This window comes from Globicephala melas, chromosome 18 (genome assembly GCF_963455315.2).
Source record: "Globicephala melas chromosome 18, mGloMel1.2, whole genome shotgun sequence".
NCBI lineage: Eukaryota > Metazoa > Chordata > Mammalia > Artiodactyla > Delphinidae > Globicephala > Globicephala melas.
In genome coordinates, this window is record NC_083331.1 from 25,527,292 (window position 1) to 25,550,882 (window position 23,591).

A 23,591-nucleotide genomic window follows, 5' to 3' on the forward strand; every position below is an offset into this window, starting at 1 on the left:
ATGTGTGTGTGTGTGTGTGTGTGTGTGTGTGTGTATTTGTTCATCTTATAGAAGATTAGGTTAAAATAACAAGCAATTTGGCTGCAAAAGCCTGAATTAATTGTTTCAGAGGTCACTGATGGACTAGATCTTGATTATAGAAGCATCCAAGTCCAGCTTGTTCAAGAATCAGGGAAGGTGGTAGACATTAAATCACAGAGCACACAACCTCAGCTACAGCCAGCTGACCTCTGAAATATTGAGAAGTGTAGCCTGCATTTCTTCAAACTCTGAAGACCATCGCTCTCCCCTTGGTAGTTTCAGAAAAAGACCCTTCGGGCTGATGTTCCACAGGTGAGTTTTGGGCTGGCCGTCAGAGAAGATCATTGAAAGGCATTCAGTCGGCCGCCAAGAGTTACTCTGTAAGGCAATTGTAGCAATAAAAAAATGTTAATTGTGCCGGGATCCCCTTGGGGAAGCTCAAAGGGGACAAAAGAAAAACAGGATCTTTCAAACCTGTCATTTTAAAATATTCAGGGGCACCGAAGTGGGAGCCTGAATATATTAAAGAAACATCAAATATTTAAAAATGACTTTTCTGCAAGTGATAAGCTGGAAAACTTAAAAAGAATTTGCACAAAATCTTCAAACTCATACATTGCTCAGTTTTTAACAAATGGCTGGTTTGTCGCCATTTTGAAGGATGTTAATTATACACTTTCCCAGGTGAAGAGAGGATGTGAATGTGCATTGCATAGCTTCACTGTAACCCACATCCTTGATGTTTTTCTCACTTTCCTGAAAGGCATTGGGTTGGGGCTGGGGTAGAAGTGTGGAAAAGGAAATGAGGGTGTAGAAGGAAAAGGAGAGTGACATTTACTGATCACTTACCACGTGCCAGAGACTTGGTTTACATTACTTTGTTCCTCTTGGGAACAACCCTGTGAAGCAGGTTATATCTATTTGACAGATAAGGAAACAGAGACTTAAAGAGAATTCAGGTCCAGTAAGTGGTAGAATTGCCAACTTAGGACTTTCATCGCGTCTTCTTTTTTTTTTTCAATAAATTTATTTATTTATATTTTTGGGCTGCGTTGGGCCTTTGTTGTTGCGCGCAGGCTTTCTCTAGTTGTGGTGAACGGGGCTACTCTTCGTGGCGGTGCATGGGCTTCTCATTGCGGTGGCTTCTCTTGTTGCGGAGCACGGGCTCTAGGCACGCGGGCTTCAGTAGTTGCGGCGTGTGGGCTCAGTAGTTGTGGCTCGCGGGCTCCAGAGCACAGGCTTAGTAGTTGTGGCACACGGGCTTAGTTGCTCCGCGGCATGTGGGATCTTCCTGGACCAGGGTTTGAACCCGTGTCCCCTGCATTGGCAGGCGGATTCTTAACCACTGCGCCAACAGGGAAGTCTTCTCATCATTTCTTTATTTCTTTTTCCTTACATGGGGACAGTAGTAGTTTCCTTAAAGACTTCCAGAAAGGAGAATGATATGGTTTGCTTAACAGGTGGAGAGGTGACTGAACACTGAGCTACACTTGGGAGACATGGCAGCAGCTTTGGGGTGTTTCTATGATTCCATTCATTTATGTATTGAACTCCACTTTCTTGCCTCTGAGCACTCGTTTGACAAGCCAGTTTCTGTCACTTCCCTTGCCAAAGGCTCATTTCCCGGCTTATTACTGATGTTGAACTTATTTTTATTTACAGTCGTTTCCCAACTTCACTGGCTCCAAGGATGACCGTGGGACCTGCCAGTGCTCTGTTATCCTGCCAGACACCACCTTTCCTGTGGAGAGAGTGGAACGCTTGGAAATCATAGCTCAAACTATCTCCCAGAAGTTCGAGAAAGAGTTTTCTAAAGTAAGTATTTTATTCTTTTTTCCTCTTCCAACAATATCTTGTTAAGAACAAACAAAATACTTTTTATTCAGGACTTTATAAGCAGCCTTTCTTCACTGTATCAAAGAGCACATTTGCATCTAATGGAAGCTTTAGCATTTATTTCACAGCAACCTATGGAGTTCTTTATAGCAGGAAGAGTGAGAGCACAGGGAGAAGATGGGATGGAGATGAGTCACGCCACAGGATAAACTCGCTTCAATATCATGGTGTGTGTGCAGCTGGAAAGAAGCCTGAGTTCTCCCTGTAAATTTCAACTCTGAAATCTGTATTTGGTTTTGTGGTTTCTTCCTTTTGGTCTTCTTCTTGGTCATTCCTCCAGCTTTGCCTTCTTTTCTTTCCTCTCCTCTGTCCTCTTTATGTTCTATCTTCCTGCCCTTGCATTTTTTTCAGCCTATTCCATTCCTCCTTTCCTTCATTTCTATTTCTCCTCTTGCCTCAGTCCTTTCTTTCCCTTTTCCTTCTTATTTTGTTTTTTACTTTTTTTGGTCTTCTCTTGCTTTTGGACTTTCCCCTTCCTTCTCCTCCACCCCTCCCACAAATCTCCCTCTCATCTTCCTTCCTTCCTCCCTCTTTTCCTCTCTCTTCCTCCTATTTTCTCTTCTCAATTCACTCTCTTTCTTCTCTCTCTCTCTCTCTTTCTTGGGGTTAGCCTCTATTGTCTCAGCAGGGACATTACATCAGATGCATCCAGCATTAGCCCCAAACCGAAGGCTTCCCTGGGAATTTGAAATGAGACTAGTAGGTGGCTCAGCCTTGATAAAAACCTCCACTTGACCCCCTGATTACTGCTTTCTCCAGCCAGAGGAAGTCATCTCATGGGGTTAGCCCTTCTCTGAGCTGGCTGGAGCAATGAACTTGACATTCCAGTTTTGACCCCTTTAACCTTTTTAGCCAAGTTAAAAATCAACCAAAAGAACTTCCATCTTCTGTACAGGTGAAGTCCAAGCTCGGCTATCATCACATTATGCATTATTTAATACCATTCCATTAATTTACTTACAAGGAGCTCTGGCTTCCCTGCAAGATTCAAAATAGATTTTCCCAAGAAATTTCAGCTCAGCTACCTCAATGAGCCTAGCTCTCTTTTAAGACAAAAGTTCTGATGAGGCTGAGCCCCTGCTTTCAACCTCAATTGGTAGATAAATATTCTAAGTTTAAACAAGTGTCCAGGAAAATGTGTTTGACAACTCCAGGAACCTAGCTTCTTAAGAAATAAAATGTCCTTGAATTAATCAGCAGAAAAGGCACAGAACTAAATTATAAATTCCAGTCATTAATATTCATAGCATAATCAAGTACAGATAAGAAGTTATGCATAAAAACATAACAAGTGGAGGAAATCCTAGGTAAAGATCTTTTCAGTTAGAGTCATTTGCTTTGAAATAGTGGGAACTACTGATTTGCATGTCTTCTTGGCTGGTAGGGATGTGAACGGCAGTTTGAAACCCCAGGCTGCTCCAGGGAGAGTTTTATGAGTCTGGGACATTTCATTCCAATCCTGTTAAGGGGGGGGGGGGGGGGGGCAGGTGGTATCTGCCTTGCTAATAATTGGCAGGGAAGAAGTGTGGAGTAGGTGGAAAAACTTTCAGTTCGAAAGTGTCAGTAGCTGGTTCTAAAAATAATTCATGATTGAAGCCTAAGAAAGGAATTGACCTGCCCACTGAGATTTGCATAATGGATTCGGGGTGTGACAGGTGAGGATAACAACAATAGCAGTAATAGCTTCCCTCTGCGCTTTCCCGTTCTACTCTCAAGCAACCCTTTAAGGCATATAAGCCAGTGTTCTTTTCCCCATTGTAGGGATGGAAAAACTGAGGCTCATAAGGGTAAAGAGACATAAATGTAAAGGTCTTTTGGCTGGTTAAGCCAGGTCAGGAATCTCGGTCTTCGGAATCATTCTCTTTCTTTCTTTTTTATTTTTTTATTTTTTATTTTTTTGTGGTACGCGGGCCTCTCACTGTTGTGGCCTCTCCCGTTGCGGAGCACAGGCTCCGGACGCGCGGGCTCAGCGGCCATGGCTCACGGGCCTAGCCGCTCCGCAGCATGTGGGATCTTCCCGGACCGGGGCATGAACCCGTGTCCCCTGCATCGGCAGGCGGACTCTCAACCACTAAGTCACCAGGGAAGCCCCGGAATCATTCTCTTTCAATCATTATCTTTCCTCTCTGCCGTGCGGTTATCATGCTCTAAGACGAGAGGCACCAGGTCAGTAATGCCTTCCATCCAAAATTATCTCCAGCTGAGGGCTTTTGAGTTTCCAGGGGACAACCTGGAACAACCTAGCTGTCCCTAGGTTGTCTTGGAAATCACCGTTTATCTAGAGGCCTGGGGGAACGCCCGTTTGGGCAGGCCAGTAGAAAAGGATTTGGACTGTCTTACATTGATTCATTATCTGTCAGGACAGGGAGAAGACAGGGACGGCCTCTGCATAAGATGCTGAAAGCATTTTATACTTTTCTGTGGTTATGAGATGTCCCTGTGTAACTGTACTTAGAAAGGAGACAACTCAGAATTTTTTTTTCTCTAGAGGGTTATGGTCTTTGGGGCAAGTTATTTAATGTGACACTTTTGCTAATAGTTCCTCATGCATGAGAGAGTTGAGGCAGCCTGGGAGACATTTAGGCAACCCATAAACAAACAACGTCTACTGAGCCACGTTTTGTGCAGTGAAATATAATAAATTAAAAGGGCAGATTGAAAAAAACCTGAAATCACTGTCTAATAATTGCTGTAATTTATAGGGCATCCATTACACCAGGCACTTAATATACATTATCTCTAGAGTTTACAATCATCGTGTGAGCTTGTTACCGTTACCTCCGATTTATAGGAGGAAATGAAGGCTTAGAGAAATTAAGTGATTTGTCCACGAAGTACTGAAGCCAGATTTGAGCTTAGGTGGATCTAGCTGCAAAGTGCTTCATATGTCTTGATGGCCAATTCAAGCTCAACTAATCTTGTTGTTAAAAAATATATTAAAATGACAGTATGTGGCAAAGTACCTTTATTTATTTCAATTAATCTAGCTATGGTGACGATCACAGGTTTTGAGGAACTGGCAGAAACACAAGCCAACTAATTCTTTAGCTTAATAGCCACCTGGGCTGCATCCTTATCTATTACAAGACCACATTGACTGTATAGAGCAACGACCCCCCAAAGAGACTTTAATGCTTAGAACCCATCAATGACATGATACGTGCATAACGAACAGAAGAATGGGAGCTCTGAATGAAGGGCTGAGCGTTTGAGGGCAAGTGTAGATGAGTCGTCTAAAGCTCAAACTTGTAGTGATGGGGAGCTTTACACGAAAAATGTTGACACGGGGAAGTGTCCCTGTAGGGCTGGACGCATATTCTTGCTACACATCCCCAGGTAAACTGGGCGCCTCTGCTGAGGCTGCACCTCCCAGGGAGAGTTGGGATGTTTCCAGAATTGTCCATTCCATCTCAACACTAGAGATCTGTACACGTGAAGAGTTTAGACTCACGATCTATTTAAATTAGTAACATTCACACCACGAAGCCTTTCTGGCCCATTCTCAAATTCTCTCCTGCCTTCTGTAACTCCATGGACGATTCCAATTTTCCTGAACATCCCGGAGCTATTCTTGACATTCCAGTCAAGTCCAGTTCTTGAAGGAACCTCAAGATTTTCCCCAAACAGATCTGTAGAGACCCTTTACTTTGGGGCAGAACCAGGGCAGGCCCACCATACGTTCTCTGAGGTTTGCAGTGAGAATCTGGGAGAGCCACATTTTATTTAGCAGAAATGACAGTCGAACCACTTATTTTTTATAGAACAACAGCTGTGATATGCCACCAAAATGTGCCAGGAAAGCTGAGGGTGTTTCATTCGTTCCAAGAGCTGGCAAGACCAAATGCCAAGAATATTCATTTCGCAAACTTCCATTTCTGCCATCGGTTGGCACTCCATTATTATTATTTTTTTTCTCACAGCCAATGTTTTATGCCTGATTTTTGGAGGAATTGAAACCTGGCTACCTTATATATGTGTTTGTACTTTTGAGTGGGACTTGCTAGGCATATATATATATATATATATATATATATAAATATATATATATATATATTTTTTTAACCTCCTTATCCACCAAAATGTCACCAGCCTTATCAGCCTCATCTGATGGCAATGAGCATCAGTTGCCGAAGGAGATACACGAGCAGTGCCAAGGGCTGCGTTTTCAACTTCCATTAAAATCCTCTTTGCCTGAAGCCCTAGCCCTTTAGGTTCGTGGCCTATGTGTCTAATTTGTACAGTGGGGTTAAGTGGAAAGGCTAAAAGGACAGAAGTTAGGGCTGCTTTTGGTATTAGAAAGATTAGAGGCTGACATCTGGCTCTGAATTCATCCAGGCCCTGTGGATCAGCTTCTTGACATTAGTGAAGTTTGGGGGAAAAGTATTACTTCTCTTCACATTTTTAAAAAGCATATAAAACCGGCAACTTTTAATGAGCAGGTCCTTAAAAAAGCCATGGCATTTCTTTTAGAGATCAGATACGGAAAGAACCACCAACTGTGTTTATTGAAATATCCATTTGGAGATTCCAATTATACACTAAATCACCATGGGAATTTTTGGAAGTATTTTAACTTAATGATCAGACATTCAAAAATATGCAACAAATGTGTAATTTAAAGGTCTGATTGCAATAATCAGTTCTTGGAATAAACTTGGAATAAATATATGGGTGCACTTAATGAAATGTGCACTTTACAGTTGCACATACCCTCACATATTGTGGAGTCAGTTGGATCTTTTATTTAAATTGAAGTATAGTTGATTTACAATGTTGTGTTAGTTTCAGGTGTACAGCAAAGTGATTCAGTTATACACACACATATATATATATATGTATTTTTTTAAGATTCTTTTCCCTTATAGGTTATTTCAAAATATTGAGTATAGTTCCCTGTGCTATACAGTATGTTCTTGTTACTTACTAAATAGACATTTCACCAGAGAAGATATCAGATGGCCAAAAAGCACATGAAAAGATGCTCAACATTGCTAATTATTAGTGAAATGCAAATCAAAGCTACAATACCTCGCATGGGTCAGAATGACCATCATCAAAAAGTCTACAAATACTAAATGCTGGAGAGGGTGGAGAGAAAAGGGAACCCTCTTGCACTGTTGGTGGGAATGTAAATTGGTACAGACACTATGGAGAACAGTATGGAGGTTTCTTTAAAAACTAAAAATAGAGCTACCATATGATCCAGCAATCCTACTCCTGGGCATATATCTGGAGAAAACCATAATCTGTAAGTTGAGTCTTTATGTCACTCTATAGAAGGCAGAGGGGCTCAAAACTCATTGCATTTGGTGATCAACAAAGGAATTCTTCTCAGAGCATTTCTCCCTCTTCTAGAAAATACTTAGATTTAGAGTGTGTTTCTAAATGGAGGGAAGGGGATGATGGTGGTGATTTTGCCCCTGGGGGACATTTAGCAATGTCTGGGGCATTCTTGGTTGTCACAGCTGGGGGGTGGGTAGGTGCTATTGGCATCTAGAGGCCAGGGATACTGCTAAACATCCTATACTACACAAAAAGCCCCCCACAAGAAAGAACAATCTATTCCCAAATGTAAATAGTGCTGAGGCTGGGAAACCCTGATTTAGAGCATGTGTACTAAGCGGAGGAGGGCGGGCAAAAGACTGATTCAAACGAGTTTAGTTTGGGGTGCTAGTATCTTCAAACATTAAAATGGAGATTAAAATGTACTTGCGAATGATGATTCTGCAGCACAATTATTTTTAGTCTAGGCAAGTGCAAAATCCACCCTCTCCCCCACTGTAATAATAAATTCTTTGTATTTGGATAGATTTTAAAAAATATTTAGGTAAATATATTTTTGATCCATTTCTTTAATTAAAAAAGATCGAAGGCAATCAAATAGTCCCCAAGGACTTGGTTAGTAGAGGAAAGCTGTATGACATCGCTCTGAAAACTGACTTGAGCTGTTTGATTCCCCTCTAGGTGAAGGAGTATGTGCAATTAATCAGCGTGTATGAAAAGAAACTCTCAAACCTAACCGTCCGAATAGAGATCATGGAAAAAGATACCATTTCTTACACTGAACTGGACTTTGAGCTGATCAAGGTAGAAGTGAAGGAGATGGAGAAACTGATCGAACAGCTGAAGGTCGGTTTTGTTGGAAGCTCAGTGATTGTCGACCAGCTGGAAGTGGAGGTAAGGAATGAAATCACTTCTTGTGCATTAATAATGTCTCTTCAGTGAGCAAGTGCTAGGATCAGGATTGGAGTCCCTCTTCTGACGTCTAATGCTGTACTCTCTCATGACCGCCTGGCAAGGCCCGTGTTCTGTTTTGGATGGACACCTGGCTTTGAACAATAAATTACACACGTTGGGAACATGCTGATTGAGGAGTAGGTGTTGTCTAATGGTCAGAGTCCTGCCCCAAAACCAAATGGCCTTTCAGTGTCTCTAGAAAGGAGATGACATAAGTGTGAACAACTCCATGGCCAAGCTAGATCAAGGGGTCTTCTCTGTTCTGGATTTATCCTCATGGGACTGGAAGACCACGGTTTTGGATTTGCTAGGTCTGTTTCTCCTTTTGAATGATCACACAGTCCTGATCCCTCTTGGAATGCTTCTCTACATACTCCACAAGCCTCTTTAAAGGAGTTTCTTGTGATGATGATTTGCGAAGCCTTTTAAGCTCTGTGGATAAACACTATCCCATTAATGTTATGCTTGGGTAATTTATTTTTTATTTTTTTTAACATCTTTATTGGAGTGCAATTGTTTTACAACGGTGTGTTACTTTCTGCCTTATAACAAAGTGAATCAGCTATACATATACACATATCCCCATATCCCCTCCCTCTTGCATCTCCCTCCCACCCTCCCTATCCCACCCCTCTAGGTGGTCACAAAGCACCGAGCTGATCCCCCTGTGCTATGCGGCTGCTTCCCACTAGCTATCTATTTTACATTTGGTAGTGTATATATGTCCATGCCACTCTCTCACTTCGTCCCAGCTTACCCTTCTCCCTCCCTGTGTCCTCAAGTCCATTCTCTACGGCTGTGTCTTTATTCCTGTCCTGCCCCTAGGTTCTTCAGAACCTTTTTGTTTTTTTTTAAGATTCCATATATATGTGTTAGCATACAGTTTTTGTTTTTCTCTTTCTGACTTACTTCACTCTGTATGATAGACTCTAGGTCCATCCACCTCACTACAAATAACTCAATTTCATTTCTTTTTATGGCTGAGTAATATTCCATTGTATATATGTGCCACATCTTCTTTATCCATTCATCTGTCAATGGACGTTAGGTTGCTTCCATGTCCTGGCTATTGTAAATAGAGCTGCAATGAACATTGTGGTACATGACTCTTTTTTGAATTGTTTCTCATGGTATATTCCCAGTAGTGGGATTGCTGGGTTGTATGGTAGCTCTATTTTTAGTTTTTAATGAACCTCCATACTGTTCTCCATAGTGGCTGTATCAATTTACATTCCCACCAACAGTGCAAGAGGCTTCCCTTTTCTCCACACCCTCTCCATCATTTATTGTTTGTAGATTTTTTGCTTGGGTAATTTATATCAACGAGAATTTACTAGCACAGTCATGACATGGGCTATCATTGAGAATTCCAGTTCTGTATTTTAGAATTTAGGTTTTCTCTGGCCCTCACCATTCATTAGAAACTTAATTATAGTACGACATGAGTAAACACGAGTTTATAGGGGAAGGTTATTAGAGGTGAACTTTAATGGACACTTGTGGATACTTAGACGGAGCCTGTTCTCTGTTATTAAAGCTGTTAAAATCTTTGCCATTTTCTTCTTGTCACGCACATCGGCCTGCAATCTGACAGGCATTCACGCTAAACCATGAAATGTATTCTTCCAAATGAAACCAGTCAGAAGAATCTCAGGTGTATTCTCTGGCAATGTTTCCCTAAGTGACATATTCAGCCCTGAATGTTTATGAAGGAAATTGCGCAATAATATAAAGTCACTCTGAATTTTGATTTCCTTAGATAAGGAATATGACTCTCATGGTGGAGAAGCTTGAGACGCTAGACAAAAACAATGTCCTTGCCATTCGCCGACAAATCCTGGCTCTGAAGAACAAACTCAAGGAATGTGAGGACTCTAAAGTCGGAAACCTTCCTGCCCTACCCCCTCCCCCTGCACCAGGTAAGGGGGTCCCATTTTTACCAGGCCCCATTAGGAGCTAAGGGTTGGGTGGGGAAGGGCTCTGGGATTGTGGAGGTGAAGGAAGGATGGGATTTTTGCGGCTCTGAGTTTACTCTTCCCCGCTTTTAAATGTCACCTACCAGAGCTCTACATACTGTCATGTCCTGGGGCGCACAGAAGAAATGTGTCTACGGTGATTGTCTGGTTATCAGGGGCCCGGGGAAAGCCTCTGCAATCCGCTTGGCTTCCCCTCCGGGCTGTCCTGTGGATTGTAAGGGCTGATTGGCTCATTTATGTGATGAGCTGGGTTACGCCTTGAATCCTCCATCCCTCCTTCCTTCCTTCCCTCCTTCCGTCCACCTCTTTATTTCTCCTTCCTGCTTTCCTTAAATGCACGTGCTGTGGAGTGCCTCTCAGGATTCAGTGAGGATTTAACGGATGGTTCCGCATGTCCAGTACGTGAGGGTGTGTCCTGCCGTCCCTCGTGGACTGTGAGTTCTTGCAGGGCAAAGACGGCGTGTTCCTCTCTAAGGAATCATCCTTGGAGGGGGTTAAGTGTAGCGTAGAGGTGGGTGCTCATAAATACCTCCTTGAATGGACTGGTGGAGTGTAGGTGTCAGGGGCGTGGCATTGTGACCCCAAAGACCTGAACTTTCCAGCTATGTAGCCACAGCAGAAAGGTTCTTAATCTCCTCCTTGGTAAAACGGGAGAACAGTAATACCTACTTGGCAGCGTTGCTGTGAGGATTCATAAAACAAGTCTTGGGAGACTCAGAGCTCTGTGATCGGCATTTATACACTGGCGATTTTATTTGTTGTAAATGAGGATAATTGAAGTGAACATCTTGCTGCAAACAAAAGCAGTGCTAGATCCGTGTGTGTTCCGGCACGTCCCTCCAGGAGAACTAAAGCCGCAGGGTCCAGCCCTGGAGCCAGGGTCATAGGGAAGCTCTCTTTGCACATCCTGAGCATCTCAGCCTGAACGGGGACAGTATCTGTTAATCAAATCGTACAGCTCTTGTTATTCTCGTTCATTCCTGTTGTCACAACCTGCTTCCTTTTGGGCCATGGGTTTCTGGATCCTTGTCAGTGTCGCTGGTTTCTTTAAGGCTTTAATTAAATACTGCCACAGTTATAAGCCTCTTGGTGTTGTTCAGAGACCTACCTTCCCTCCTTCTGCAGTTGGGAATCTGTCACAGTATGACATGCAGAGGAGGTTTGGGACAAAGGCCATGCTCTGTCCTCTAACAAACCAGGCTAAATGTGGTCTGGGATCAAAGGTGTCAACGTCGTCATCGGAAATGAGAGCTCATTCTGCGGGGCCACGGAGGGCTCCCTGAGGGCAGGAATCAAGCAGCGACCACTCCTGATACTACCTGAGCAAGTCTTTCTTTCCTTCCTCTATCCCTCCTGTCCTTTTTTCTTTCTCTCTCTTTTTAAACCTCAGCAAATTGTCCTCATGAAATAGCTTTTTCTGCCACAGTTTTCTATGCATCCCTTGGAATGAGGACATTTTAGAGCAGGAAAGAACATTCAGGGCTGTCATGTCTCAGAGGAGGGGACTTAGTGGTGAGGATACTGCTTTTCCTGAGGCCACACAGGCAGCTGGTGACAGAGCTGAGGCCGAAGTGCAAGGCCCCTTGCTCCCTGTCATCTCAGGACCTCGAGGGTTAGGCGTCAGTAACTCAAGGCCGGCGGTGGGGGAGAAAGTACATGGCTTAGTATCTAAGGAAGAAAACAGTGAGTCTGTTTTCTTATTTTTGTTAGCCTTTTTTTATCTAGAACTTTCCCCCACGTCCTCACACTTAGACTTTTGTGAGCCAGCCCAGCCAGCTGTGTTGTTTAAACAAATTGGACGAGATTTCCTCTCACTTTCCCACAACCTTGGCTGTAGCTGGATCCCTGCCAAGCCCCTTGGCCCTCCTCCAGCTCTGTTCATATTATATTTATGATGTTTATATTAAACTGACTTTTTGTCATGTTTTGAAATCAATTTCTTTCACTTGCTCTCTTTCTGTTTGGATTGGTTGATAATGCAGAATTGGAAAGTCCCCAGGCACCACAAAGTTGTGAGCCTGTGGAGACTTTAATTAAAGTTACTCACTATTATGGGACTTTAAAATCTGGCCTGTCTGCTTTTTTTCACTGCAGAGTTGCACGGAGCAAAAAACACTCTATGCAAGTTTCAGCTATAAAGTAATTCTGTGCTCTCTTGGGCCCTCTGGGCAGCTGCAGTTCGCTACCCCAGCGGTCAGCTTGATCTGAGAGCCAGTACGTAGCATTAGGGCTCAATAAAATGTGCCTTATAGATGGCTTCTGCTGCAAATGGCATCCTTTTCTGCTTCATTTCATAGAACTTTCTAATCTAAAATAATTGGCCTTGTGCTCATTAACTGTTTTTCCTGAAAACAACTGCCTTCAGTTTCTCTCTGTTCTCCCCCTGAATCTAAAGGACTGCAGATAGGAAAATGGGATGTGAATGCCCAGGGGTCATCACTGTTGTGCTCAAAGATGCAAGGATCTGTGCTGGCACATAGTAGGTGCACAGTAAATGGTCCCCGAAAGATGTAGGGTGACCGGTCAAAATTCCAAGCCTAGAGAGGAGCAGAGTGTTAGGTAACACATATCCATTTCATCTTAATCATTTTATGATTATAACCATTTTAATTGTATTATCGTCTTTGCTCAAAGTTCACTGGCCCAGGTGAGAGAGGGCATTGATGGATCCAAGATTAAGTTTCCTCTGCTGGTATATAATCTTTAGCTTTAAAAAAAAAAGTGCTACTGGCCATGAGACTTTAAAAAAGCCAAGTTAGAGTATTTTAAAGTCTCACCATGTGGCCTCCCAGGATATTTTCAGAATACCATGGCAATATCCAATAAATTGCATGACAAAGAAGAGATTGCCAACCAAGGCTATCCAGTGTAGAGGGTTCCCTGCATTACGTTCAGTGGATTGAATACCAGGCTCTTGGAAACTTTCAGTTATGTACCAGGGTAAAGAGCTAGTGTTTTATAAATAAGGGTAAGGTGAGTTTGGGGGATTTCATCAGTTTTTATTTCCACAAACATAATTTGGTGTCACTGGGTAGCTGGTCCTGTTCTGGGCACTCGGGTTATCAGGGTAAGTACAGAAACCTCCAGAAACCACTATCTTGGAGGGGAAACAGTCGTGTAAACCTTCAGTTGTAACATGGATGTGATTATAATGCTGACCGTTATCATTTATCGAGTCAAATGTATATGTCTTCTGTCTACTCTTCCTCACAATTCTGCAGAGTATGTATTATTATTTTTCCTTTAACGTAAGGAAACTGAGGCTCAGAAGGTTGGGTAACTTGCTCAAGGATACGCAGTTCATAAGTGCTGGCGTCAGAATTTGAATTGGAATCTGGCAATGTTTTCAGTGTACCAGGCTGCCCTCCACAGATGCTGTAATGGAGAGAGAGGTGCACCTGTGATTCCTAGAGTGACAAGAAAGTTGCAATAAGTCACCAACCTGATTAACACCAAATTAGCTTGGCTTTTTTGCTTGCGGAGTAGCTGAAAGGGTACCTTCGTTCTCATTTCTATGGTGTGTTCTCTTCCATCAGGAAGTGCAAAATGATTCGTTGGTTTTTCATAGTTCTCGGGTCAGGGTTGGGCAGTGGGCTGTTGTTCCACTGGTAGGATAAAGTTGGCATAAAGAAAGAAAAGAATGGAGTATCTCTAAGACCTTGAAATGCAGGCTGGGAAAGGGTACAAGATTAGAAAGGGCGGGGAGAAGCTTGGTGTAGAAAGGGTGGGCGGATGGGGTCTCTGCTTGCGCTAGATGAGCAGTGGGCACTGGGCCGGCTGTCAGTTTCACTCATATTTCTAAGACGGTTTGTCGCCAGGAGTCGAGGAAACCCGCCATAGCCTTGTCAGCAGTTTGTCACTGCTGTAGCCACATCTGTAGCATGGACAAGAATACTTAGTTTTCTTCTTATTTCCACTTCCTTTGATGAGAGCCAGGGCTCTAAAAATGGTCTAAAGGAGATAGAGGATAAAAACAAAAAGGACAGGAGATGTTTAGAGTTGTTGTGGGGTGAGGAAAAGAGATTTAAATGACCTACAGTTTTAATATTTATACCAGGTACAATTTTAATCACCTGGTCAACTTGTGAAATGATGAGACATTAGTAGTAGTAGTGATTTTTAAGAGAAGTTTATTTTGGTTCCTTCATATCTAAGGATTTCCACATCTAGGACAGAATAGTTTATTTTCTTTAATCCCATGATAAAATACTTGAATGTGTTATATGCCTCGTAAGCTTTCCTTAAACAATTGTTGCTGTTGGTTTGGAATCTTTCCTTTCAAGGAGGGCAAGATTCAATTAAGCAAATAATGCCTGAGTCTTCTAACCTGCAAGGAAAAAGTGACTTTTGTTTATTTCCTCAGAGTGAAATGTAGTTGAATAAATAAGTTCTCGGGAAGGTATTTTAACTAGAAAATCCAGTTTGTAACATATGGAAACTCAAACAGTTTTTGTTATCATTAGGCTGAACACACCGCTAACTCTATTTTAATAATTCATGCATTGTTTCATAAACAAAAGCAAACAAGCATTCATCTGAGAGATCACTTTTAGAAAAGGAAATAATAATTTATAATTTTATTATTTCTTTAGAGGAGAGCAGTCTCTTAGCTGAACACACGTTGCTTTTTTATTTATGAAATGGTGCATGCATTATTAAAATAAAGCCGTGACTGTGTTCTGCTTAATGATATGCAAAATTATTTGAGGTTGGGTACAGAGTGGTTTCATTTCTCTACCTGTTGTATGGCTGGCTGGCTTCCCCACCAACTGCGGATTTATGAGAGCATTTAAGGAGCACGTATTTAATTCCAGGACCAAAAAGCCCCAACAGATTGGAAAAATAAAAGCAGGATTTCTAGTGATGGTTTCATCTCTGAACAGTCCTTGAATGAGGAGGGGAGAAAGGGGAGGCATTTAGCAAGGAAAGGAATGGGTCTTTCCATATGTGTCAGAGGCCGGGACTCAGAGGCGAATGCTTTGCACCCTCTTGCTCCCCACAATGTTAATCTCGGGCAATTCTTTGGAGCTCTGCTTCTGGCCCAAGCCCACCTCACACACTCTCCATGGCTCCCTGATTCCCTCCAAGCATTTAAAGGATGAGGGAAAATGATCTCAAATGTATCTGAAGTTGACTTTTCTCTGTAATTCCAATAAAATTTATGACCAGTTTTTTAAGGGTATTTGTTAAGATTCCAGAAAATGTGTGTTCAAATCTTTAGATAGCTATTGTAAAAATACTGGAGGAATTTTATTTTATTTTTTATAGCTCATAAATGGTCTGGGTTGGCAGGCATTTCAGAGAGAGGGCTCTGCAAAGGGCCAAATTGCCCAGACTGAGTTATGCACCCAAGTGTTACAGAGAATGTAGATTCAGGGACCGGTGAGTCTGGTCCCACTTGATTGTACACATTGTGACAGTGACAGCAACAGAATGGGAACGACGAAGTGCTTGCCTGTCATTCTGTGGCACAGTAGACTATGGCTTATGAACAGCAAGGCCCACCTTGTAACTGTGCAGTGAGATGGGTCACCAAGTGATCTATGTGATCGGCTATGTTTTGGGCACAGAGCAGGCAATGTTGCCCTATAATAACTTCCATGGCTTCTCAAGGCTGAAATCCCACCATTAGAGGACCGTTAGAGGACCTCTTAGAGGTCCATTAGGAGACCATCTTTCTGTATCTTTTAAAATGCCATAGTACAAACTTCCTCTTTTGAGAGTAGCTTGGGGCATCATTGGTACCTGGTGTGGATATGCCCTTGGGGTCCCAGGGAAGGGCAGAGGGTGAAGGGAAGAAAGACTTGCCTAGGACAGACTTCTCCTTCATCCCAATTCTCCCTGACCCTGGTGAATAGCAACTTCTGGCTTTATGAAAATAGGGTAGCATTCTCACCTGATCTTACTTTCTTGATTTCTCTATAAGGAAAAGGAAATAAAATAATACTGGCAAAACGCTTTCTCGTAGAAAAAAATATATTAAATTCACCAAGTCCTCCTTTCCACTTTCTGGGCCCTCAACGCTTCTTAATATGGCTCTTGGGAATTTCATTATCCCCGTTTTCCAGATTGAAAGCTCATTCATGTAAATAGAAGGTAGTGCTCTCTAGAACTGACAGCGGGTTTGCATTGAGACAGAAACCAAGAGTAGGTTTTGCCTCTTCTCCATCAGGACCACGGTTGTCATTGAACATCGACAAGAAAAATGTTTATGGATTCCTTTGGTTCTTAGGATATTAAACTGTTTGTATCTTGTCATTCATTTTCTCTAAGAATGCCCTTTTATTTGCTTGTTCCTCTAGGGAGCTGTGCTCACGGCGGTGTGGTGAACATCAGCAGGCCAATTATAGTTCAGCTCAACTGGAGAGGATTTAGCTATCTGTACGGCGCCTGGGGTCGGGATTACTCTCCTCAACACCCAGGCAAAGGACTGTACTGGGTGGCACCTTTGGATACTGATGGGAGACTTTTGCGATATTACAGAATCTACAATACACTGGATGATTTGCTGTTGTACACAAATGCCCGAGAGAACAGCATAAACTATGGCCAAGGTGGTGGTGTAGTAGTTTATAAGAATAACATGTATGTCAACTGGTACAACACCCGGAACATTGCCAAAGTTAACCTGACCACTGCCTCAGTTGCTTTGACTCAAACTCTCCCTGATGCTGCCTATAATAACCGCTTTTCTTATGCTAATGTTGATTGGCAAGATATCGACTTGGCTGTGGATGAGAATGGATTGTGGGTGACTTATGCAACTGAAGCCAGCACTGGTAACATGGTGATTAGCAAACTCAACGACACCACACTTGAGGTGCTAAACACTTGGCATACCAAGCAGTATAAACCATCTGTTACTAACACATTCATGGTGTGTGGGGTTCTGTATGCCACCCGTACTCTGAACACCAGAACAGAAGAGATTTTCTACTACTATGACACAAGCACAGGGAAAGAGGGTAAACTTAACATTGTAATGCAGAAGGTGAAGGAAAAACTGCAGAGTATTAACTATCATCCTTTCGAGCAGAAACTTTTTGTCTATAATGATGGTTACCTTCTGAATTATGATCTTGTCTTCCAACAGATACCCCAGTAAACTTTTATGTGTTAGGGTGGAGAGAAATAAAATTTTTTTTGACAAAAAATGGTCTTCTCCACTTATTTAGGTATCTGTGGGGGAGTGAGGGATGAGGAAGCGGGGGGGGGGGGCTCAGGATTCAAAAGTGTATCTGCTTAGTTGTAATGTTTGGGAGCAGAGTTCTACCACACTAGAGACTTAGGACATTGCCCTGATTGGATGAGTTCTCTTGGAAGCCACCTGCTTCCTGGGATGCATTTCTCAACTGAAATAAGGTCATTTCAGGGTGGACGGGTTGTCAGAGGTCTCGGGGCATCATGGTTCTAAGGAAGCCTTCGGTGAGGTGACATCTGGAAATTAAGGAACTTAGAGAACTCTGTATGGCTTTGGGGATTCTTTGTACAAAAGAGAGGGCTCAAGGACCAGTTCCCCTCCATATAGCTTGGTTAATTCTTCCACACCTGAAAGAAATCTGGGGCTTAATTAGGCAGATTAATATCTGAAACTCCTTGAGGGTCCAAATCTCCAAGTTTGTTTTTCTTACTAGCATGTGGAACGATGTTTTGTATGTATCAGATAAGTAAATTCAGTGTGCTTGTATTCTATCTGTGAAATGCTCTGAGTTTTCTGGAGAAAAGTCCTTTTAGGCATTAAATTATCTAATCAGTCCCAGATGGATCTGCAGAGGAGGTACTTGGGTTTTTCTTTTCTCTTTTGACCTTCATAAGAGTCAGTAGAAGACTCTTACCTCATAACTTCATTCCAAAGGCAGCTCAGAAGATTAGAACCAGACTTACCAATCAATTCCTCTCACACCTCCCCCAAACTCCTACTTAACAACAACAAAAAATTAACCAGTTTTTAATGGAACAAATATAAGATAAACAAAACTAATTTTCTTTTGTTTCATCATGAACTTTTACTTTCATGACTCTAAGACCATAAGAAAAGCAAACGGCCGTGATAAAATGATAGCCTATCTGGTTCTATAGTAAAGCCCTTAGAGCATACGTTAGACTTGTATTAAGTCACATCAACGGCTTCATGCAATTTTTGTCTTTAAGCCTGAAACTTGTAAGAAAATTAAATTTTAATTTTTTTTGAGGAAGCAATGTGAAAAAAAAGTTGAAAGTATGTAGTAAATCAGTGCAATCTGAAAACCTTGCAGGTGTGTGTGCTTCTGTGCTTTTGAATGGCTTTATCATCCGGTCTTGGTCTATTTTCGTTTGATGTTCAGAAGTCTTCGTTGATAGGACTGGCTCCTTAAATGCTGTATTCTTCCCCTTTTAATAAATGATTAAAATGTGGTTTGAAAAAGTGTTGTCTCTTGTGTTTTTTCACTTTTATTTTACTATAAAAAACCCCTCTTACCAGTCCACACTTTGCTGTGAGTTTCAGAGAATGGCTACCTCCCAAGTGCCAGGACACCTAAGAGCAGAGAAGAACATCAATACCTTTTAAGACTCCAAAGTCAGGGCTGGCTCTTTAGTTTTCATTTCCCTTTAAAATCCATTCTCTCTGGCAGCTTTTGTTGTATGAGCCTGCACTCTTTTCTTTTGGGATGTGATCTTATGTACTCATTAATTTGCATGACTGATCTGATTATTTCCAATGTTAGACTATATTTGTGTGGCTTATGTTCCTTTTCCAACTGAGCTATCAACATGGGTCTGAAGCTTCCAGATCTTCCCCAAACAGGAGGTCTTGGATAGAAAGCAAAGAGACTAACTGGCCACACTGGGGAAAGAATACCTTTCCCCAAAAAGAATGTGTCGGGGCACAAGTGACCTAGAGCTGAAAGAAGAGGTAAGATAGTGGAGTGAGTTTTACTGAAAGGCTTATTTTTAATCCATGCCAAGCTTTTTGAGTATTTTTAGCAAGACTTTTTTTCTATCTTTCAGGGCTGAGCATAGAAACAGGTATGGCCTTCAAAATGCAACAAGATATGAAGATAAAGACAGGTATATCATGTGATATAGAAGTTAAAAACAGTGATGTTATATTTAATCTGGCTCTAGGCAATTTTCCAGATGAATGTTTCTACCAAGTACACAGTATGACCTCTGAAGATTCAGGAAAGGAGACAGGAAGCCAAGATAGCTCTAGCAATCAGCTCTGTATTTAAACTTCTACAGAAGCGTTTGCATGAAAATTCCCCTCCAAACCTTCTTGCCACTGGACCTGGTGTATCACCCTGCAGTGGCTGCCTGTAGGAAATCTCCCCGCTGGGAAGTTTGAACAACCAAGGGATTCTGGTCCAAGGGTTTACTGCAATGTAGCTACACAATGGGAATTTTAGCTCAAGGTTCATCAGCTAGCACGCTTTTGGGAAAAAAATGTGTATATATATTTAAATCAGCTTTACTGAGATGTAATTTACATGCAGTAAAATCTACCAATGTTAAGTGTATGATTAAATGAATTTTGAAAAATGTATACAGTTGTGTAATAGCTAGGATAATTACCATATAAAACATTTCCATCATCCCCCCAAATTTCTCTTGTGCCTTTTGTGGTCCACTCTGCCCCTCAGCTCCTAGCCCTTGGCAACCACTGATCTGTTTTCTATCTCTGTGGAATCACACACAGGAAGCTTTTTGAGTTTGATTTCTTCAGGTTTCCTCTTGAAAAAGAGAACGAGTGGGCTCAAATTACTGCAGAGGGTAACGGGACATTATCAGCGACTCTCAGGGTTCCCTACATTTTATTATCTGGGGGGAGGTTAGATAGGGGATTGTGGAGAGCTATGGTGAGCTCTTGCTTTTACAAGTGTTCCCTAGTGAGCTGAAATTGCCATGGGGAGTGGTCAGTCAAGCCCATCTGGCATCACTCCCCAAACTGGGAGGTTCCCTTGCTACCAGCTTTATTCAATGTTTGTTCTCTAATCTCGACCCCTGTGCCATAAGCATCTCGACCCAGGTGGGTCCTGAAACAGAAGAATGATGCATAGTGGGTAAGAGGGCAGGATATGGAGTCAAGTAAAACTGGATTTGACTCTTGGTTCTGGTGCTCACTAGTGGTATGGCTTTGGGCAAGTTCCTTAATTTTTTCTGACACTCAATGTCTTTTTCTGTATAACGGGATAAAACCACCTACCTCGGAGTCCTCTTGGGTGAATTCAATGATACCAAGCATATGAAGTACGCAGTTCAGTGTTTGGCTCACGCTCTGCCCTCAAAAAAAGAGTTATTATCCCTGTTTCTCATATTGAATTTTAGGTTCAAAGTGCTCAATGAGTTGACGAGATATAAAGCTTATTGGGACCAGAGTTTATATCCTCTCCGCTATCAGACTTGTGGCAAGTAGTAACTCTTTAAGCAGGTGCCATTTTGGCTTGGAAGAGTTCCATCCATTGGGACATCCTCTCTTTGTGCTCAGCTCCAGGATTGATCCTCAGAGCTGACGTTTTCTATCTTTTGACTCCAAGAGACACACTGACGTGAGCAACAGACACTGAGGCTGCTTCCCTTGGCTTTTGAGCCACTGAAAACCTAAATGAAGGCTGGCTTTCATCAAGCCCTGGATGGGACCAAAATAGATGCACATGTTCTCCTACTGGCTTTGCTGGAGTCAACAAGCACGTCCGTCCTCTCAGAACATGCATGGGTACTTATTTTGTGCTTCACTCTTAATAAAATCATTTATCTTTTGGGGATTTGTTGTCATTGCCAGCCTCAAGAGTGTGTTTTCCTCTCTTCTTGATTCGTGAAGCAGTGAAAGGGCAATGGCAGTGAACGGACTGAGGGTGACTGTGTGGCCACCTTCGGGATGATGTTTGGGAGGTACTGGGCTTAAGCTGTCAGCCACCTCCAGCAGGTGTCTCACCATGAAAGATGATTAGCCTTCTGTGCTCCAGAATGTTCTGGAACAACAAAAGGGTAAATTGTGACACATCAGAAAATGAAAGGCAGGCACGTTTCTGAGGCCTGCTCCCAGCCAGGGGAACAGACCAGCTGGCCTGGCTCCTTCATGAGAGATGCTATTTGAGTTGTCAGTTCAGCTGCCAGGCCTCACATCTGTAGCTTGGGATGTGCCCACTTTTCTCTGAGATCTGCATCCGCTCCTGGAATGCATTCAAAGGGAACAGCCCTTGGAATCATGGTCCATTGTGGAGAAAGATGGCCTTCACTCTGTCCAGAGGGGAGGCTTCTTCTTGGGTCCCCTCCCTGGACACCTTGGAACAAGGAGTTCCCCTATGAGGATGATTCCCCAGACTTCAGCCCCTCAAGAATATTAAAGAAATACCTATGGTTTATTTGGGGGCTTCTATGTGTTTTTTCTGGTGCTCAGTGTATGTGGTGGGTGGTGGAGGATGAGGATGGAGTGATGGGGTTTATATGATCAAAGGAACTTCATTCCTGAGCTTCCACCCAGGAAATTTATACTGACCTCCAACTCTCTCTTTTCTTAGTTGGATTCTGCCAGCTTACCTATTGTTGTTTGTTTGTTTTTTTTTGTTTTCTTTTCTTTTTGGTTGTGGCCTATAATGTTTTCATGTCAGTATTACCAGTGACTTACTCTGACTTTCACCCTGGTGGCTGTTATCAGTCAGAGTTTAGTGCAGAAACAGAAGGAGCCTCTTTTAACTGGGGTGCTGCTAATGCCGTATTAGATAAATCTCATAATCCCAGGGACTTAGCATAAGAGCAGGTTTTTCCTCCCTCACTTTGGGGACCACTGCTTTCACCATTTCATCCTTGGTGATTGTGTCCATAACATCTTCCTCATCTACCATACCACTTTCCCCCCTAACATACCAGTTGCATACCAGTTGCCACTATGATGGGATGGAGCTTCTCTTCCAAGATGACTCCCCTCCAAACAGTGATTCAGGGACCCAGACTCATTTCCTTCCCTCCTGTGTCTCCAGCATCTTCACACATAGCTTCTAAGGTCACTGTGCTTGTCTGCATCAGACCAGCAGAAGGGAGAAGAGTGTGCAAGATCTTAGGTGGAAGTTGTTTGGCTCAGGTCTGAAAGTGGTACCCAGTTGTGATGCATCATGATAGTTCACCATCCATTGACATAGGGCCACGCCCAACTTCAAGGGAGGCTGGGAGATATAGAGCCCAGCTGGGTACATAGGAGAAAAGGAAATGGGTGGCCAGGCTGCCTCACCACTTCAGGTATTGCAAGGAGAAAAGGATTTAGGTGTTTTACAAAATCACTGGAAAGGCTGGAGGCATGACAACCAGAAGCTGCCATTTTAGCATTTAGCTTTGAGGTCACACTCCTACCAACCACACAGAGATCAAGAAACCACATCTACTACCACATCAGCCACAGAAACCACTGGTGTCATCTCCACCCCCCTTCAAACTGGTACCAGACATTACAACATGGAGTCCATTTGCTGCCAACTCTCACCTCTGCTGGGGTCCACTTAACCCCTTGTACTCCTGGAAAGCTTCCACCTTCCAAAGTGGATCTTGTTCACTGACCCTAAAAGAGCCCAGAACTGTATCTACACAGGAGGCTGGGAAATGCAGTTTATTCTTCCTTCCCCTGGGACACAGGGAAGATGATAGAAAAGTTTGGAATTGATGCCAGTGCCAATAGACAGTGTCTGCACAGCAACCTCATTCGGTGACCACTGCCTACACTATTTCTGCTGCTCCCATTTTGTCTCTGGTGACTATTTCTTTCAGCACATCCTTCGTCCCCGGTTATTCATCACCGTTTAAATTTTTTCTTTTTTTATGCTCACACCTAGTGATAGCGTTGCCTGATGCCACCATAATGGGAGAGTTTCCACTCCAGCAGCTCCTCTGAATGAGCTTAAGAAGGGGACCTTTTACAACTTTATAGCTCCTGTGTCAGACTCTATCAGAGACATTGGAACGGTAACCCATGGTGAATCCATCTTGTGGGCCCACCAGTGCCCTAAAAAGGGCTTAGGCTCTTCAGTTCCTTTTCGAGGGTAAGAATAAGAATCTCTTCTATTTGTGGTACCATCCAGAAACTTCCAGAATTTGGGGTAAGACATTTTCCCCTGTTCATCATCCCTGAAGTATTGGCTGATATTTACCCCCAGCGGACCTAGGGGGTCCTTGGGCTGATGGGCTGCTTTTGGGAGGTGATGCTTTATCCAGACTTCGGAGGTGACAGTGCAAATAGGGATACCCCAGGGCCTTCCATAGGCTCTGATCTGCTCCTGAAGAGAATCCCGGCAGGTATGAGTATGCAGTTTTCCTTCTAAGGATACCACACAGTTTGTGGATTTTCTCAGAACCATTCTGGGAGGGGCTGTGATCCACAGCCCCCACGAGACGATCTGCTGTCTGCTGGAGCCAGGGTGGCAGATTTTCTAGCAGGATCTCAGGAGTCAATGACTGAAGGCAGAACTGCCCTGGAGAGGAGGGATTCTGGCAGCA

The 23,591-nt window shown here is 42.9% G+C and overlaps 1 protein-coding gene across 1 annotated transcript; it reads left to right on the forward strand.

The window, feature by feature from the left end:
* Positions 1 to 1,714: 1,714 nt before the first annotated feature.
* On the forward strand, positions 1,715 to 17,235 carry OLFM4 (olfactomedin 4). The gene is made up of 4 exons (XM_030830355.2): positions 1,715 to 1,836; positions 7,882 to 8,094; positions 9,914 to 10,073; positions 16,433 to 17,235. The coding sequence occupies exons 2-4, from the start codon at positions 7,954 to 7,956 to the stop codon at positions 17,233 to 17,235; spliced, it is 1,104 nt and encodes a 367-aa protein (XP_030686215.2). The 5' UTR covers positions 1,715 to 1,836; positions 7,882 to 7,953.
* Positions 17,236 to 23,591: the final 6,356 nt, after the last annotated feature.